We start from the raw sequence: 18,808 nt of genomic DNA, 5'->3' as shown, positions 1-18,808 counted from the left end.
AAAACACATGAAGAAATGCTCATCATCACTGGCCATCAGAGAAATGCAAATCAAAACCACAGTGAGATACCATCTCACACCAGTTAGAATGGCCATCATTAAAAAATCAGGAAACAACAGGTGCTGGAGAGGATGTGGAGAAATAGGAACACTTTTACACTGTTGGTGGGACTGTAAACTAGTTCAACCATTGTGGAAGTCAGTGTGGCGATTCCTCAGGGATCTCGAACTAGAAATACCATTTGACCCAGCCATCCCATTACTGGGTATATACCCAAAGGACTATAAATCATGCTGCTATAAAGACACATGCACACGTATGTTTATTGCGGCACTATTCACAATAGCAAAGACTTGGAACCAACCCAAATGTCCAACAACAATAGACTGGATTAAGAAAATGTGGCACATATACACCATGGAATACTATGCAGCCATAAAAAATGATGAGTTCGTGTCCTTTGTAGGGACATGGATGAAACTGGAAAACATCATTCTCAGTAAACTATCGCAAGGACAAAAAACCAAACACCGCATGTTCTCACTCATAGGTGGGAATTGAACAATGAGAACTCATGGACACAGGAAGGGGAACATCACATTCCGGGGACTGTTGTGGGGTGGGGGGTGGGGGGGGCGGGGACAGCATTAGGAGATATACCTAATGCTAAATGACGAGCTAATGGGTGCAGGAAATCAACATGGCACATGGATACATATGTAACAAACCTGCACATTGTGCACATGTACCCTAAAACCTAAAGTATAATAAAAAATAAATAAATAAATAAATAAATAAATAAATAAAATAAAATTTACAGTAAAAAAAAAAAAGAATAATATAAATTACAAATCCACATATGTAAAAGTATTAATTTGCACACACCTGCATGACATAAATGACAATGAAAATGTCTGAATGGATATACAAAATGCATTTAACAACGGCCAACTTCAGGGAGAAGAGAACTGGAGAAGGACAGCATTAAGGAGGGGGACTGCTCTTTATGTCATATTCATCTTTATTGTTTGAATTTTTACTACAAATAAGCATTCATATACCACTAGTGTGATTTCTGAAGTAATTGTAATAGCCCTTGCCACTCTGAAAACAGCACAGACAGTAGGGAGTTAACAAAAGAGAACAGAAATTTAAAAAAAACAGAAACCACAAAATAAAATAATAATAGTAGGACCAAAACACCATATGTTATTTATAGGGCACATCTAAAACAAAACAAAACAAAAACAATAAAAAGTATTAACCTAAAAATATTTCTGAACACAGAGAGAAGAACACAGGGCTAGACATACTAGAGTAGAATTCAAGCACTGAATAGGCCAAACTGGATCATTTCAAATCAATAAGAGACAAAACTCATAATAAAGACAAAACATCTTCTAATCGCAGAAAGTAAAACTGTTAGTAACACGTGGAAATTTTTTTTTTTTTCTATTTTTGGTAATGATAGGGTTTCATCACGTTGGCCAGGTTGGTCTCTAACTCCTGGCCTCAAGTGATCCACCCAACTCAGCCTCCCAAAGTGCTGGGATTACAGGCGTGAGCCACCATGCCCGGCTAACACATGGAAAAATTGACACATAACTTCATTGAAAATCTGTATTTAATTAAAGTCTTTATGAGATCAAATGAAATAAATATGCCACATAAAATGTAACAATATTACAGTATAATAGTTGTCTATTATTATTTGAGCACCTACTACTTATCGAGCAATGCACCATATAGTCTCATTAAATCCTCAAAAGACCCACTTTGCAAACCAAAAAAACTGAGACTTCATGAGGTTAAAATAATAGTAGGAGGTTACCCAGAAAGTAAGTAGAATTCAGATTCAAGACTGATTCCTAAGGTGTGCTCTGCTTAGTCTGGCCACAATATCAAAGTGATAACAAATAATACCACTGAATTAACTGAGAGATATTGGGATATCTAGCACAACCCAAAGCAAATATCCATAAATTCCAAGAAACTGGTATTTTGAAGAATATATTTTCTTACACTAATAAGGATTAAGAATAAAATTTAAACAAAATAATTCCAACAAGTTTTTTTTAAAATGTTTAAACACTATGGTGTATCAAAAAGAAAAGGAAAACTGCAATAGAAATTACTTTGAAAATAAATAAAGACACTGCAAATGAAAAGGTTTGAAATAAGGTCAAGTACACAGAAGAAAACTCATAAATTACTTATGTTATTTTTAAAAAAGAAGAAACATGAAGAAATTAATTAAGTTTTCAGCAAAAGAAATCAGAGTCTGGGCGTGGTGGCTCAACGCCTGTAATCCCAGAACTTTGGGAGGCCAAGGTGGGCAGCTCACAAGGTCAGGAGATCAAGACTATCCTAGCTAAAACGGTGAAACCCCATCTCTACTAAAAATACAAAAAATTAGCCAGGCATGGTGGTGCACGCCTGTAGTCCTGGCTACTCGGGAGGCTAAGGCAGGGGAAATGCTTGAACCTGAGAGGCAGAGGTTGCAGTGAGCCAAGATCACACCACTGCACTCCAGCCTGGTGATAGAGTAACACTCCGCCACAAAAAAAAAAAAAAAAAAAAATTAGAAAAATGCCAACATAGAATGTCAACATTCTATGGAAAGCAGAAAGCCAGTAATCAAAAATATGTTAAAAGGGCGAAGTAACAACATTGAATTAGTAATTAATACAAAAGCTTTTTGGTCAAAGATGGTGGGTTAAACTCATGTGTTTTTCTGCTTGACTGGCCATGATATCTAATAGCCAGGGAAATACATATTATACATCTTTCTAAAAAAATAAAATAAAAGGGATGGTGTTATACTGGTATGAGTATAGTAGTCTGACAAATATAGGGAAAGCATTTAATTTAAAAACAAATGAAAAAAGAAAAACACTACTTTCTAAAAATTCTACTCTAAGAAAAAAATATCGGAAACACCATCAGAAAGGAAAAAGAAAATGATGCAATATTAGAAATGAATATTAAAACTGACAAAATATATGCAACTCTATGTATATAACTTATAAATCTCAATTAAATACATAGCTTACTGTAGGATATGTTGCCAATTGACAAGAAAAATAGTAAATATGAATAAGCTAAGAATTAGAAAAGAAAAATTTTTAATTATCAAACAATTACTTTACCAAATGGCTCAGATGAGTCCAAATAGTGAGTTCTTCCAACTTTTCAAGATTATTCCTAAGCCATATCAATTTCAGAATATTAAAAATGATGAAATGCTATCCAGTTAACCTTATAAAGCAAGAATAGCTCTGATAGCAAAGTCCGACAAAGGAAAAAAAAAATGCGCTACACAGATATTTCACCCATGAGTATATATTTAAAATTAAAAATAAAATATGGCCTAACAGAATTCAACATAATATTTAACAATAATACACTATGAACAAGTAATCCAAGAAACGCAAAGATATTTCAATATTAACATTCTAAACATGTAGTATCAACACATTAAATATGAACAAGACTCCATCAGGCCTTGGTTGCAAGAAAGCTAGGAGATAAACTGATGACCCCATTTCAAGCAACAGCATACATGAACTGAATTTCTTCATATTAATCTTACCTCTGGCTTTATTATGCTATTACTCATGTTCTGTTTTCCCCACAATTTCTTTAACTTTTTTGTTTTATCCTTTTCTGATATATGTGTTTTCATAAGCTGCCTACAATGCTGTGCAAATAAAATAATTCTGAATGCCACTAAAAATTTATGTACAATGATGCTCATCGCTGAAATATTGTAAAAGAAAAAAAGGAAAAATTAGAAAAGAGGAGGAGGAAAAACGAGAAGAATTTTTACAAACCAAAGGAAATGAACCAAAAAGTAGGCAGCAATTCTCTGTGGGAGAATAATAATAGGTTATTTTGTTTTATTTCTCCTCATTTTTCTAATTTTTAAAATGATAAGTATAACATAAATTGAGAGTAATCATTCTTCTTTAAGGGAAGGAAAAAGATTACAACATTTGGGTATTATTAAATGTTTTTAGCATTAATTTAAAATGTGATTTTAAAAACAAATGAAAATACCATGAAGATCTCTAAACAACTCAAGTAGCTTTATATCTTGAACTCTCAAATAAAACATTCTTTCAAAAATCAAACAGAATATTCTTCTTAACTAGCTAAAGTCACATGGATAAGTATAACATTTTTAAAATATACATACATAATATATAAAATTATGGCCGGGTGTGGTGGCTCATCCCTGTAATCCCAGCACTTGGGGAGGCCAAGCGGGGTGGATCACCTGAGGTCAGGAGTTCGAGACCAGCCGCACCAACATGGAGAAACCCCATCTCCACTAAAAATACAAAATTAGCCAGGTGTGGTGGCGCATGCCTGTAATCCCAGCTACTCGGGAGGCTGAGGCAGGAGAATTGCTTGAACCTGGGGGGCGAAGGTTGCGGTGAGCCAAGATTGCACCATTGCACTCCAGCCTGGGCAACAAGAGCAAAACTCCATCTCCAAAAAAATTATATATATATACACATATAAAATTATAAATTTATAAGTATGTAGGTATATATTTCTATACACACATATAATTATTATTTACATATATAAATAACTTCTGTAGTGACATCCAGTTAATCCTAATTATGGCAATAACTGTCTGGTAATTTACATAAATGTCCAGTAAAATTTAATGTCATAGCCAATTATACAATTTAATTATTAAATAATAGCAACAACAATAATAAAGAAAACCCATTCGGTATGTTACCTCATATTTTGGATATAGAGTCTCCTTCATGACAGATTCTGGAACAGAGAATTTAGGTGCAGCTGTATTCCAAAACAACTTCGTGAATTCTGGATAAGCACACATCTTTGAAAATAACATAAAAGGTTATTAGAAATGGTAAGAAATGGCCCTGAGAGTAAAAACTCAATCTCCTGTCAAAATTATTTTTAGTTGCTGAGAATTTTTGGTTCCACAGCTGCTGAAAATATGGAAAAGAATTTTTTTACAGCCATCAGGCTAGCAAAAATGTGAAAGTCTGCATTACCAACTGATGCTAAGGACTCGGGGAAATTTGTAGAGCACACTGGAGGCCAGTTGGCCGTATCTAGTAGAGTAGAAAGTGCACATGCCACATCTTCCTGGAATTTAACTTCCAGCTACATAGTCTAGGCAAATTCTTTCACCCAGGGATGCGGAGATGAGTATGGGATATTCACAGAGCACATGAAATAAAAAAATTCAACCCAATCTAAATGTCCATTAATAGAGTAACATAAATAAAATGTGGTATACTCATAAACACTATAAAACACACTAAAACACAAAAATTATGATCTAGAGATGGATCTTAGAAGCAGGTATTGAGAAGAAAATAAGCAAGTTTTAGAAAGAATCATATAAAATATGTCATTTATATAAATGTATCCAGAAAACACAAAAAATGTATTATTTATTGGTTAGGCTCACGAATACATCTAGCAAAGTATAAACTCATGGACTGGAAAAACTACTATAATTGTACCAGTAACTGCTGGGTAGGGAGGAAGAGAAATGGAATTAAGAAGTACAAAAGGCCTTAATTTAATAATTTTAAAATTTTTATTTTAAAAAATATGAAACAAGTATGACAAAATGTTAACATTTCCAAAATCTTACTAACATATTCTCAGGTGTTTGCTAGTTTGTTTTCTGTATTTCTTTTCCAAATAAAAATTAATCAGGTCTAGGGGATTTTTTTAGGGATGTGAAACTATTCTGTATGATCTGGAATTGTGGCTACATGACATTATACATTTTTAAAAACCCATTGAACTTTGAAGCACAAGGGGTGAATTTTAATGTAATGCAAATTTATGCCTACAGCCATATCACCCTAAATATGCATGACCTCTCCTTTAATATGAATTTTTTTAAATCATTTAGGAGGTCAGGAGGAATCCCAGGATGGAATGCAGAATGTAATAAAATAGTCTAACTGTATTACAAACATATGAAACAATCTCACCCAAGGGGGTGGGGGGAAAAGTTGTTGACCTCAGTTACTTTGGAAATGTGTACATAAAACTAAAGGCAAAAGGAACTATGCACATAGTGTTATACATTAGGTAATAAAGTTGTATCCCACATGATTATGAATTAACAATTCTGATACTTCTATGCACGTGCACTGGAACTGAAAAATTTAATAAATTGAGGGAGAATTATGGAAGCCTGGTTTGTCACTGCTGGAGTAGAAAAAAAGGAAGGAAACTAGAATGACCCATGAGGTAACGGATTAGAGTTGGATGCATCAGTAAGAACTCATATTTAGCTTACTATAGATACAGATGTTTACATATAGGAATATGTATAGATACATGTATTTATTTATACAAGTTTGTGTACACACATATATTTCCTTGCTTTGACAGCTGACAAGACCTAGAAGCAACAATGCCTAGTAGAAACAAGCACACCTACTGCCTGGATCTTAGTTTTTAATTATATTCCCCAGTAAAGAGACCCAGTGCTCCTTGTTGAAATGGCTGATTCTAGGACTGGGGCAGGAAATATACAAGATGAACCTAGAATATCTAATACTGCCAAAAATTAAGAAAGTGTTCTAAAAAAATCCCACAATGATAGGGTGTCAAAAGAGACATAGAAGCCATCTGAGAGTTCCCAATGGCCAAAGATCAAATAATTTTATCAAAACTAATAATAATAATGTAGTACTGGATTACAGCTCAAAGTATAATGTAAATATTCACAAATCATACTGATATAAATAAATGACTGAGTAAATGAATGAGAAGAATAGACACACTTCCTATATAGAAGAGTTCTAATAAATTTTTGTAGACACTCTACCCTCAAAGAGGTGGAGCATAACCCCCCACTTCTTAGGTGTGGCTGTGTATGGTGACTTTCTTCTGAATAATATGGGAAGGGGAAAAAAAGACAGACTTTAAATGAAGAAACCTGGTAAACACTACCTAGCCAGGTGATCGAGGTTAACATCAACCTTAATAAATCATGTAGATAGTACATACCCCTGATACCTGATGAAAATGGCACTTTTTAACTCATGGTCTTCCTCCAAAAATCACATAATTGAATCAAATCAGAGAAACATCATGGCTGGGTGTGGTGGCTCACACCTGTCTCAGAACTTTGGGAGGCCAAGGCTGGAGGACCATTTGAGGCCAGGAGTTCAAGACCAGCTTGAGCAACATAGTAAGACCCTACAAAAAAATTTAAAAATTAGCCAGGTGTAGTGGCATATGCCTGTAGTCCTAGCTACTCAGGAGGCTGAAGTGGGAGGATCACTTGAGCCCTGGAGGTCAAGGCTGCAGTCAGCCATGATCATGCCACTGCACTCCAGCCTGGGCAACAGAGCAAGACCCTGTCTCGAAGGAAAGGAGGGGAGGGGAGGGGAGGGGATCATGCAAATCCCAAATGGGAGACATTCTACAAAACACCTGACCAGAACTCCTCAAAATTGTCAAAGCCATCAAAAGCAAGGAAAGTCTGAGAAACTACCACAGCCAAGAGGAGCCTAAGGCAGACTTGACAACTAAATGTAAATATGGTACCCTGGATGAGATCCTGACATAGAAAGAGGACATCACATAAAAACTAAGGAAATCTGAATGAAACGTGGATCTTAGTTAACAATAATGTATCAACAATGGTTCATTAATTTTAACAAATGCACCATACTACTATAATATGTCATATAAATTTCCCAGGGTGGCCATAACAAATTACCACTGGATGGCTTAAAACAACGAGCATTTATTCTCTCACAGTTCAGGATTCAAGGTGAAGGGAGGGCCATGCTCCCTCTGAAGACTTTAGGGAGGAATTCCTCCTTGCTCTTCCCAGCTTCAGTGGTTGCTGGCAATCCTTGGCATTCTTTTGCCTGCAGCAGCATCACTCCAATTTCTGTCTCCACCAGCACATGGCCTTCTTCTCTGAGTGTCTCTCTGTGTGTTCACATGGCATTCTCCTTTTATAAGGATACCAGTCATACCAGATTCAAGGCCCACCCTATGGATGATCTCATCTCAAGATCCTTAACTACATCTGCAAAGATCCTTTTTCTAAATAAGGTCACACTCACAGGTACCATGGGTTAGGACTTGGACATATCTTTTGGAGACAACTATTCAACCCACTATTACTATGTTAATAATAGGAGAAACACAGTGTGGTATATATGGAAAACTGCCATATTGTCTTTGTAGGTTTTCTGTAAGTCTAAAACTATTTTTTAAAAATAAAACTATTATAAATAAAATAATAAGCCGGGCACAGTGGCTCACGCCTGTAATCCTAGCACTTTGGGAGGCCCAGGCAACGTGGATCACTTGACGTCAGGAGTTTGAGACCAGCCTGGCCAATATGGAGAAACTCCATCTCTACTAAAAATATAAAAATTAGCTGGGCATGGTGGCACATGCCTGTAGTCCCAGCTACTTGGGAGGTTGAGGCAGGAGAATTGCTTGAACTTGGGAGGCGGAGGTTGCAGTGAGCTCAGATCACACCATTGCACTCCAGCCTGGGCATTGCACTGAGGCTCCATCTCAAAAAAAAATAAATAAATAAAACAAAATAATAATAAAACAGTAAAAAGAAAAAAAATTTTAATAGTTACATGCAAAAAATAATAATCAGGTATTCATGACAAGATCTTGAAGAAAATGTGGTAAGATTTTAAAATAGCTTTATGAAGCCACAATATTATTGATAATTATGTTTTGCCACAATATTATTGATAATTGTTTTAATATTTTTATTTACTTTTAATAATATTTAATTGGACTATGCCTTTTCCCCCAAAATGATCTGTCTTTCACTAGGAAAATGAGCTCAATTTTAAAGCATCAACTGCAAAAAAACATAACTCTAGCTTTAAAAATGAACGCTTACCAATGACATCTGGAGTGTGGATGATACACAGACTTTCCAGAGTAATATATGAAAACCCAAACCCAGTAAATAAAGATTCACTATTGTAAGTTGTCACTGCATCTGGAGTGCTTTTATTTCTAGTCAGAGATAAAATCCTCAACTATTCCATATACTTCATCATATATTTCCTGTCTCCAGAAGAGTACAGTATTTTGAGAAAGGCAGATTTTACAGTTGCCAGGTAATTTTTCCAGCATAAGACTTCAAAATTAAGTTTTTGGTCTCACTTGTCCTGTTATGCTGGACATAGTGCATCACTTTATGCTGTACAGACCTAGAGCCAGGAAGTCCTTACTAAAAGATGAATAAACTCTTCTAAAATCAGCTGGCAAATCTTCTAAGGATCACCTACAAATTAAGAGGATTTCAGGTATTCAAATGCTATGTCACATACAGTACAGTACTTTTTCCCACAGAGTACACTTCCAGCAGCTGAAACCACCAGAATAAAACTACTGCCCTAGAAGTAAGATACAAGTCTCCAAGTGGGAAGGGCAGGAAAGCTGTCACTAAACAACAGTAATTTGCTCTCAAGGGAAAGTACAGATGCACCTTCAGGAGAGAATTTACTAAATTAAACTAGTAAATAAGACTAACCATGGTAAATTGGTTCCCCCAGCAATGCTCAGAATTTTCCAAGAAGAGTCCTAGGAAAATATTAGAAGCAACAGGGGTAGTGGCTGCCAGAACTTGAAAGGACAATGGCTGTTGCATAGCAAACTGAATGACTAACTCTGAAGCATCCTGGGTTAATTTGTGTTTAACAGTGCCTGCATACCTCCTAAGGCCATGATGCATATTACAAGCTGATGCAATAACTCTTGTTCCTACTGATGACCCAAGGTCAGAGTATTCTTTTCACTAAGGGAAAGAGACATGCAAATTAGTTTCAGGGTCAAGTTAAATTTCATTTAAATGAAACCTAAGGCAGAATATCAGTTTTCAAAATGTAGTCTGAGACCCTGGGGAAGATTATTTGCCTTTTTCACTATCTTAACATTTGCACTGATGGGGAAAAATATATATATACACATATGTACATATGTGTATATATGTGTGTGTGTGTATATACATATATATAGATAGATATGGTGAAACTCACAGTGCCAAAGCATGAACCAAGACAGCAGCACCTTAAAAATGCCCACCAGAAAGAAGGGAAAATTTTAATTTTATTAAATCTCCACACATCTTAATATTTAATGTGATTAAATGAGAAATACAAACAAAATACATCTGTGGCCATGGTGAAGTATGATGGTGGTTTGGAGGAAATGCATGTGTGCTGTTGTTTGAGTTGTGAACGGAACTAGCCTCCATTTTCATTTAAGAAAACAAACATCAAACCATGTTTATTGAGACTTGGGTATATGGCAAGATTTTTCTTGAAAAGGAATGAAGCACACTTGTCACTTCAAATAAAACACCCGAGTGTATTTGTGACAATGAAAAAAATTGAGCTTTTGAACAGAAATTAGAATTTTGGAAAACATGTGTCCCTTACCATGAGTTTGCAAGGTTCCCAATGCTAAAGAACTTTTCTGACAATTTTAAAAATAAGCTATTTTGATATTGTGTATTATACTGAAATGTGTCAACATTTGAAGAGTTAAATAACTGAACAATATTTTCCAAATAACCAATGTGTGATGTTATTTGAAATAACTCATGAGTAAAAGATCCATTCAAAGTACAAGATAAAACAATAGATTTTAATATAATAAAGTATGGAAGTCATCAATACAGTTTCAGATTTCAATTGCAACAAGCTTTTTTATTGTACAAATCATCATGTAACAATTATCTTTTTAACTGAGGCCACATTTTTTTTCTTATTTTTCTTTTTTTTCTGTTCCACTGACCACAATTTCTTTATTAGGCTTTTTTTTTTGAGATAATTGTAGATTCACATGCAGTTTTAAGAAATAATACAAAGATATCCCATCTTCCCTTTATCCAGTTTAGCCCAAAGACAACATCCTGCAAAACCATAGTACCATATCATAAACAACATGTTGACATGAAACAGTCACGCTACAAAACATTTCCATCATCACGAGGGATCTACCTTGTCCTTTAAAGTCATACTAATCCTAACCCCCATCCTGAAAACCTGGAAATCACTATTCTATTCTTTATTTGTATAATTTTGCCATTTCAAGGAAGTTATATAATGAAATTACACAGTATGTAATCTTTTAGAATTGGATTTTTCAGCCCAATTCTCTTAAGATTCATTGTTATCGCATGTATCAATACTTAGTTCCTTTTTATTGGTGATTAGTATTCCATCTATGGATGTGCCACAGTTTTCTTAACCCACTGAAGGATATCCAGAGTGTTTCCTGTTTGAGTTTTTTTTTTTTTTTTTTTTTTTTTTTCACTATGCAACCTGCTTCAGTGTTGATAGCTCACGGGTAAGGAGGCTGAGCAATGGTTCAAGGCTGCAGTTTACTCTGGTATGGGTACACTGTGAGAAGCCCACAGAGAGTTTGGCTTCCATTAATAAAGCTGTGATGATCTTTTGTGTACAAATAATAATGTAATTATAAATTTTCATTTCTGTAAGGTAAGCACCCAGGCATGCAATTGCTGGGTTGTATGCATGCCTGGACAGACACTTTATCTTACAGAATTGCATGCATACTTTGGGTTTTTTTCTAATTACCAAACTGCTTTCTAGAGGGCTGTACCATTTTACCTTCCCAAAAACAATATATCAATGATCCTATTTCTCCTCCACATCCTTACTGGCATTTGGTGTTATCACTATTATTTTATTTTAACCATTCTGTAGTAATAGCTTATGGTGGTTTTAATTTGCATTTCCCTAATAGCTAATGATGTTATGCATCTTTTCATATGCTTCTTTGCCATCTACATATCCTGTTTGTTGAAATGTTTATTAATGGTTTGGCCCACTTTCCAGTTAGATTTTTTTACACTGAGTCTTGAAAATTCATTATGTGTTCTAGATACTAATTCTTTGCTGGATATGTGTTTTGCAAAATATTTTCTCTGAGTCAGTGGCTTGTACTTAATCCTCTTAACAGGGTCTTTTGTAGAGAAAAAAGATTAATTCTGATGAAGTCCAATTTATCTGTTTTTTCTTTTACAAATAGTGCTTTTGGTGTCAAGTGTAAGAATGCTTTGCCTAGCCCTAAATCCCAAAGATCTCCAATGTTTTTTCTACAAGTTTAATAGTTTTATATTTTACATGTGTCTATGAATTATTATTTTAAGTACATTTTTTATAGGATGCAAGACTTAGGTCAGGGTTCCTTTTTTGGCTAAGGGATGTACAATTGATTGAGCAGCAATTGTTTGAAAAGGCCATCCTACACCATTGAATAATTTTTGCATTTTTATAAAAAAATCAGTTGTGCATATCTGTAGGAGTCCATTTGTGGGTTTTCTACTCTGTCCCATTGATCCATAGGCCTACCCATCCACCAAGACCACACCATCTTAATGACTGTAATATAGTAAGTCAGGAAGTCAGCTAAACCGATTTCTCCCATTTATTCTTCTTATCCAAAATTATTTTAGCTCTCCTACTTTCTTTGCATTTCCATACAAACTTTAGAATACTCTTGTTTACATGTACAAAAAAAGCCTTGCTGGAAATTTGACAGGAATTGCTTAAATCTGTGTATCAATTTGAGGAGAAATGACATGTTTACTATCCTGATTCTTCCAAACTATAAATAGGGAATCTCTCTATTTACTTAGATCACTTTTATTTCTTTTATCAGCATTTTGTAGTCCTCAGCATCTAACTCTTATACATGTTTTGTTAGAGTTACACTTAATTATTTCAGTTTTTAGCAATTATAAATTATATAGTTTTAATATCGGTATATATTTCAGTACATGTTCATCCACAGATGCATAGAAATACAACGAATTATTCATGTTTATTTTGCATCCTGTCACTTTACTGAGCTCAGTTATTAGTTCTGTGAGATTTTTCTTGTACAGATTCCTCAGAACTTATTTATTTATTTATTGACATGGGGATCTCACTGTTGTCTAGGCTGGAGTGCAGTAGCATGATCACGGCTCACTGCAGCCTCAATCTCCCAGGCTCAGGTGATACTCCCACCTCACCCTCCCAGAAAGCCCTAAGGCCATGGGACTACAGGTACACACCACCACCACACCCAGCTAACTTTTGTATTTTTTGTAGAGATGGGATTTTGTCATGTTGCCCCAGCTGGTCTCAAACTCTTGGGCTCAAGCAAGCTGCCCGCCTTGGCCTCCCAAAGTGCTGGGCTTACAGGCATGAGCCACTGCACCCGGCTGATTCCTCAGAATTTTCTATATAGACTGGCATGTCATCTGCACATAGGGGCAGCTGTATTGCTTCTTTTCTGGTCTGCAAGATTTTTTTTCCATTTCTGGCCTTAATGCACTGCCTAGAATTTCCAGCACTATCTTGAATAAGAGTGGTGTGGGGAAACAATCAGGCTTTCACCATTAAATACTATGTTAGCTGTAGGTTTTTGCAGCTGCTCTTTATCAAGCTGTAGAAGTTTCCCTCTATTCCTATTTTGCTGAAAATTTTATCATGAAAATGGGTGATGAAATCTGTCAAATGCTTTCTCTTCATTGATTAATATGATTATGCAATTTTTCTTCTTTATTCTGTTAAAATGATGAATTACAGTAGATTGACTTTCCAATACTGAGACAGCCTCAAATCTCTGGAATAATTCCCTAAAGTCCTGGTGGATAATTCTTTTTATGTATTTTTAATTCTATGACCTAACATTTGTTAAGGATTTTTATAACCAATATTTATGAGTTGTCTTAATCTGTTTTGCACTGCTATAACAGAATATCTGAGACTGGGTAATTTATAAAGAATAAAAATGTATTCTCTCACAGTTCTAGAAGGTGGAAAGAAGTCCAAGATCAAGCCACTACCATCTGATGTAGGCCTTCTTACTGTGTCCTCACATGGAAAGGCCAAAAGGGAAGACGGAAAGGCCAAAAGGGAAAAAGAGAGCTGAACTTGCCCATTTCCAATAGCATTCTTCCCACCCATAAGGGCCTAATCACCTCTTAAAGGTCCCACCTCTCAATACTGTTACAACGACAATTAAATTTCAACATGAGTTTTGGAGGAGACAAACATTTGAACCATAGCAAGGATACTGGTCTACATTTTTCTTTCTTTTTTTTTTGTTTGTTTTGTTTGTTTTTTTTACTGTCTTTGCCTAGTTTAGATACTACGGTATTACTGACTTCAAAAAATGAATTGAGAAGTCTTCCCTCCTCTTATTTTCTGAAAGAGATTGTATAGAATCGGTGTTAATTGTTCCTTAAATGTATGGTAGAATTCTCTCTAGTAAAATCATCTGGGCTTACATATTTGGGAGAAGGGGAATGTTCTATAAATCAATAATTCAATTTCCTTAATATTTATAGAGCTATTCAAATAATCTATTTCATACTGGGTGAGTTGTGGTAGTTTGTGTTTTTCAAGAATTTCTTCATGTCATCTAAGTAATCAAATGTATGCATGTGTAGAGTTGTTCATAGTATTCCTATATTAATATCTTTATATCTGCAGGGTCTGTAGTAACATCTCATTTCATTTATAATATTGGTAATTTCTGGCTTTTCTTTTTTTCTTGTCAGTCTTGCCAGAGATTAATTTCAATGATCTTTTCAAATGACTAGCTCTTTCTTTCATTAATTTTCCTTACTGTTTTTCTGTTTTCAATTTCATTGATTTCTGCTTTTATTCCTTCCTTCTGCTTGTTTTGGGTTCATTTTGCTTTTTTTTTTTTGGTTCTTAGGTGGGAGCTTAAATTATTAATTTGAGACTTTCTCTTTTCTATTGAAAACATTTAGTGCTAGAAATTCTGCTTAGCTATGTCCCACAAATTTTGATATGTTGTATTTTCATTTTCATTCAGTTCAATGTATTTTTTAAATCCCTTGAAACTTCTTCTTTAACCCATAGATTATTTATAGCTGTACTGTTTAGATTCCAAGTGTTTGGAGATTTTTGTTATCTTCCTCTTCCTGATTTCTAGTTTTAGTCCATTATGGATTTGCTCTATCCTGGTATATGTTTCATGGCATCTGAAAAGAATATGCATTCTGTTTTTGTTGGGTACAGTGTTCTATAAATTTCAACTGGAACCTACTGGTTGATGGGGTTGTTGCTGATTTTCTAAGTGTTCTATGAATTCTTGAGAGAGAAATGCTGAACTCCCCAACTATAATTGTGGAATTGTCTATTTCTTCTCTCAGTTCTTAGATTTTGCTTTGCATGTTTTGCAGTTCTATTGTCTGATGCATATATTTTTTAAGACTGGCATGTCTTCTTGATGTGCTGACACTTTTATGATAATATGATGCCCCTTTGTGTCTCTGAGAACTTTCTTTGCTTGGAAGTCTATCTTATCTGATATTAATATAGCCATTCCCACTTTTCTTTGAATGGTGTTTGCATATTTTTAACTCTTTTATTTTCAAACTGGCTATATCATTATGTTTTAAATTTGTTTCTTGTAAATATTATATATCTGGGTCATGTATTTTAATCCATTTTACCACTCTGTCACTTAATTGCTAAATTCAAACCATTTACATTTAAGTTAGGGCTTAAGTCTGTCATTTTAGATTTTGTTTCCTGTCTGCTGTGGCTGGTTTCTTTTGTTTCTCTGTTTTCTTTTTCCTGTCTTCCTGTACATTACTTGAACATATTTTAGAATTCTACTTTTATTTATAGTGTTTTTAGTATATCTCTTTGTATAGCTTTTAAATTGTTACCCTAAGTATTACATTTTATAAATATAGCTTACCATGATTGACTGAGGGTATTATTTTACTAGTTCAAGTGATATGTAGAAATCTCACCTCCCTTTATGTCTCTTTACCCTTTCCCATTTATAGTATGCCTTAAATATTTCCTCTATATTCTGTTACAACCACATCAGCATGATAAATTTTGCTTCAATGGACAAACATAACTTACAAAACTCAAAAGGAGAAGGAAATTTTATTGTACTTACCCATATTTTTGCTTTACATGTGCTTTGTTCCTTCTACATATTCCTGGATTTTTTCTCTTATCATTTCTCTCTATTTAGAGAACTTTTCCTAGCCATTCTTTTAGGTTAGGTATGCTGGAAACAAATTCTCTTCATTTCCTTCTATCTGAGAACGTCTTGATTCCTTTATTTCTAAAGGACATTTTTCTGGACATAGGATTCTGGGAACACAATTGTTTTCTTCCAGCACTTGAAAAATGTTCTGCCACTTACTTCTGGCCTCCATCACTTCTCATGAGAAACCCATTTCCATTCAAATGGTTTTTCCCCTACAGGTAGCATGTTGTTTCTTTTTCGTTGCTTTCTTTATCTTAATATGATGCCCCTCTGTGTCTCTGAGAACTTTCTTTGCTTGGAAGTCTATCTTATCTGATATTAATATAGCCACTCCCACTTTTCTTAGATTGATGTTTGGTTTTTCTTTATCTTTCATTTTCAGAAGTTTGAATATTATGTGGTTTGGTCTATATGCCTTTGGATTTTTCCAGTTTGGGATTTGCTCAGGCTCCTGAATCTATAGCTTTCTGCCTTTTGCCAAACTGGTAACTTTTCAGACATTATTTATTTCAATACTTTTCTGTCTCTCCCCATCTTTTGTGATAACACAAATACTAGATCTTTTGTTAGAGTCCCTCAGATTCCCCAAGGCTCTATTGGCCTCCTAGCATGTTAATAGATGTAACTCACATAAAAAATTATTGAGGTCTTCAATAATTTTGTTTTGAGACAGGGTCTCTCTCTGTTGCCCAGGCTGGAGTGCAGTGGGGCAATCACGGCTCAGTGGAGGCCTTAACTGCCTGGGCTCAAGTGATGCCCTCATCTTAGCCTCCCAAGTAGCTGGGACCACACACGTGTGCCACCAGGCTGGGTCATTATTTTTAGATATGAGGTCTCGTTATGTTGGCCAGACTGGTCTCAAATTCCTGGGCTCAAGCAATCCTCTCGCCATGTCCTCCCAAAGTTCTGGGATTACAGGCATGAGCTACCACACCTGGCCAGCCCTCAATAATTTTTAAGAGTGAAAAAAGTCTCCTGAAACCAAAAAGTTTGAGGACCTGTGAGGTACAAAAAACTAATATTAAAGAAAGTTCTTACTTTCTTTCCCAAGACTTGCAAGTGTGGTTTGTGAGCACGCTCTCTAGTTCCTTGTGCCAATTCAGGCGGTATCCCTTGCGGTGTTGGAGGAATATGGACATATTCTTGGTTGTCATCCATAACAGGAATTCCATACAATATTCTACAATGTGATAAGAACAATAAGTTTGTTTTTTAAGTAATTGACAAAGTATAAGATGTTTGCCCTCATTTCACAACTCCACTGAAATAAACACATGGACATTTGACATCTGCACTAAACAGAGATTGTGTAGAAGTCAGATAATCCAAAATAAGGAATAATCCAAAAAATGCTAATATCTGGTTCTTAATACATTTTAGTAGTAATATTTATGATGGTTTTGTTTCATTATACTAGAATAATAAATTCACCCTATGAAAGTCTAGTTACAAAAGAGGTTAAAAAAAAAAACTTCTCTACCTTCTGATCTCTCACCTACTCCCCATTCCAAGCTCACACATACATGCAAAGTTTCATTTCTTGGGTGGGGCAAAGCATCAGCCTAAACAGAAGTGCCTTCTCACATTATGGTTTTCCCTTCTTGCTGAGATGAACAGAAAACTGTGTAGGCATCAAGTCTTTCTTCTAGGCTACAAGCTACATATACATAAGAATATATATGGAACAAAACTTACCAATAAAAGATTAAGCTAAACAGATGAGATAAATCAAAATTTGAAGGTAAAATGTGTCATTAATTACTGATCTACAGACTGGCTTAAAAATACATTAACTTTTGTATTGTAACACTTAACTGTAAAATTAATATAAAATGAATATAAAGACAAAATATCTAAGAATATATATATAGTCATGTGCCACATACATAATATAGATATATCAATTTCACATTGAAGCATTTAAAGCAACTGTTCCCTCTAACTTATTGATATACTATTATAGAACGAAACACTTTATGAGTTACCAAATGTGAAAACTAAGCATACAAAAACCCAACTGATTTCAGTTGCTTAATAACATACTGAAATCCTCAAATCCCATGATACCTGCTGTTAAGAAGTAGACCCACTCAGAGCCAGGCTGAAGAAGATATGGCTTTGTCAGAGTAGAGTCATGAATAAAAGCTTCCTATCTTACCTACTAAAATACCTGAATTCAAAGAGAGGTTAAAACTCTACACCCAGCAAGGTGAATACCACTGCCACTTAACACCCATTCCATCCTCCTTCTAATGTGCTTTCCTGAACTGCCAAGGATGGAGAGGTAAAACTCTCTTGGCCAGGCATGGTGGTTCATGCCTGTAATCCCAGCACTTTGGGAGGCCGAGGCAAGCAGATCACTTGAGGCCAGGAGTTCAAGCCCAGCCTAGCCAACATAGCGAAACCTCGTCTCTACTAAAATACAAAAATTAGCTGGGTGTAGTGGCACCACACGTGCAGTCCCAGATACTCAGGAGGCTGAGGCACAATTGTTTTAACTTGGGGCAGAGGTTCCAGAAGCCAGTGTTCTAGATATTATTTAGAATCCACTAACCAAATGCAATTAGAAGGCAGAAGGTTCTGATGTTTCTGTTGGCAAGTACAGTCATAACAATGTTGAGTTCTTCTGTAGCAGTGTTCCAGTTACAACTTTGTGAGTTGTGTTTTTTACTTGTTTGCTTTTTGCCAGTGAGCATGTCAAACAGACACAGTGTGGCTCCAGAGTTC

General features: G+C 35.2%; 1 protein-coding gene across 6 annotated transcripts in view; it reads right to left on the bottom strand.

The window, feature by feature from the left end:
• The window catches only part of TTC6 (tetratricopeptide repeat domain 6), a 246,741-nt gene that overhangs the window by 125,995 nt on the left and 101,938 nt on the right, over positions 1-18,808 (bottom strand). For 4 of the 6 annotated variants that reach the window (XM_058429880.1, XM_058429881.1, XM_058429882.1 and 1 more), the window contains 2 exons: positions 17,120-17,261; positions 4,758-4,862 (listed from right to left, as the gene is read on the bottom strand). In XM_058429880.1, the coding sequence (XP_058285863.1) occupies positions 4,758-4,862; positions 17,120-17,261 (247 nt within the window). Of the gene's footprint in view, positions 1-4,757; positions 4,863-7,030; positions 7,086-17,119; positions 17,262-18,808 lie in introns of those variants that run through there. The other 2 variants (XM_058429884.1, XM_058429885.1) reach the window with 2 other exon arrangements.

The sequence above is a fragment of the Hylobates moloch genome, unplaced genomic scaffold, assembly GCF_009828535.3.
Source record: "Hylobates moloch isolate HMO894 unplaced genomic scaffold, HMol_V3 SCAFFOLD_16, whole genome shotgun sequence".
Classification (NCBI taxonomy): domain Eukaryota; kingdom Metazoa; phylum Chordata; class Mammalia; order Primates; family Hylobatidae; genus Hylobates; species Hylobates moloch.
This window is presented reverse-complemented; position numbering and strand designations above follow the sequence as displayed.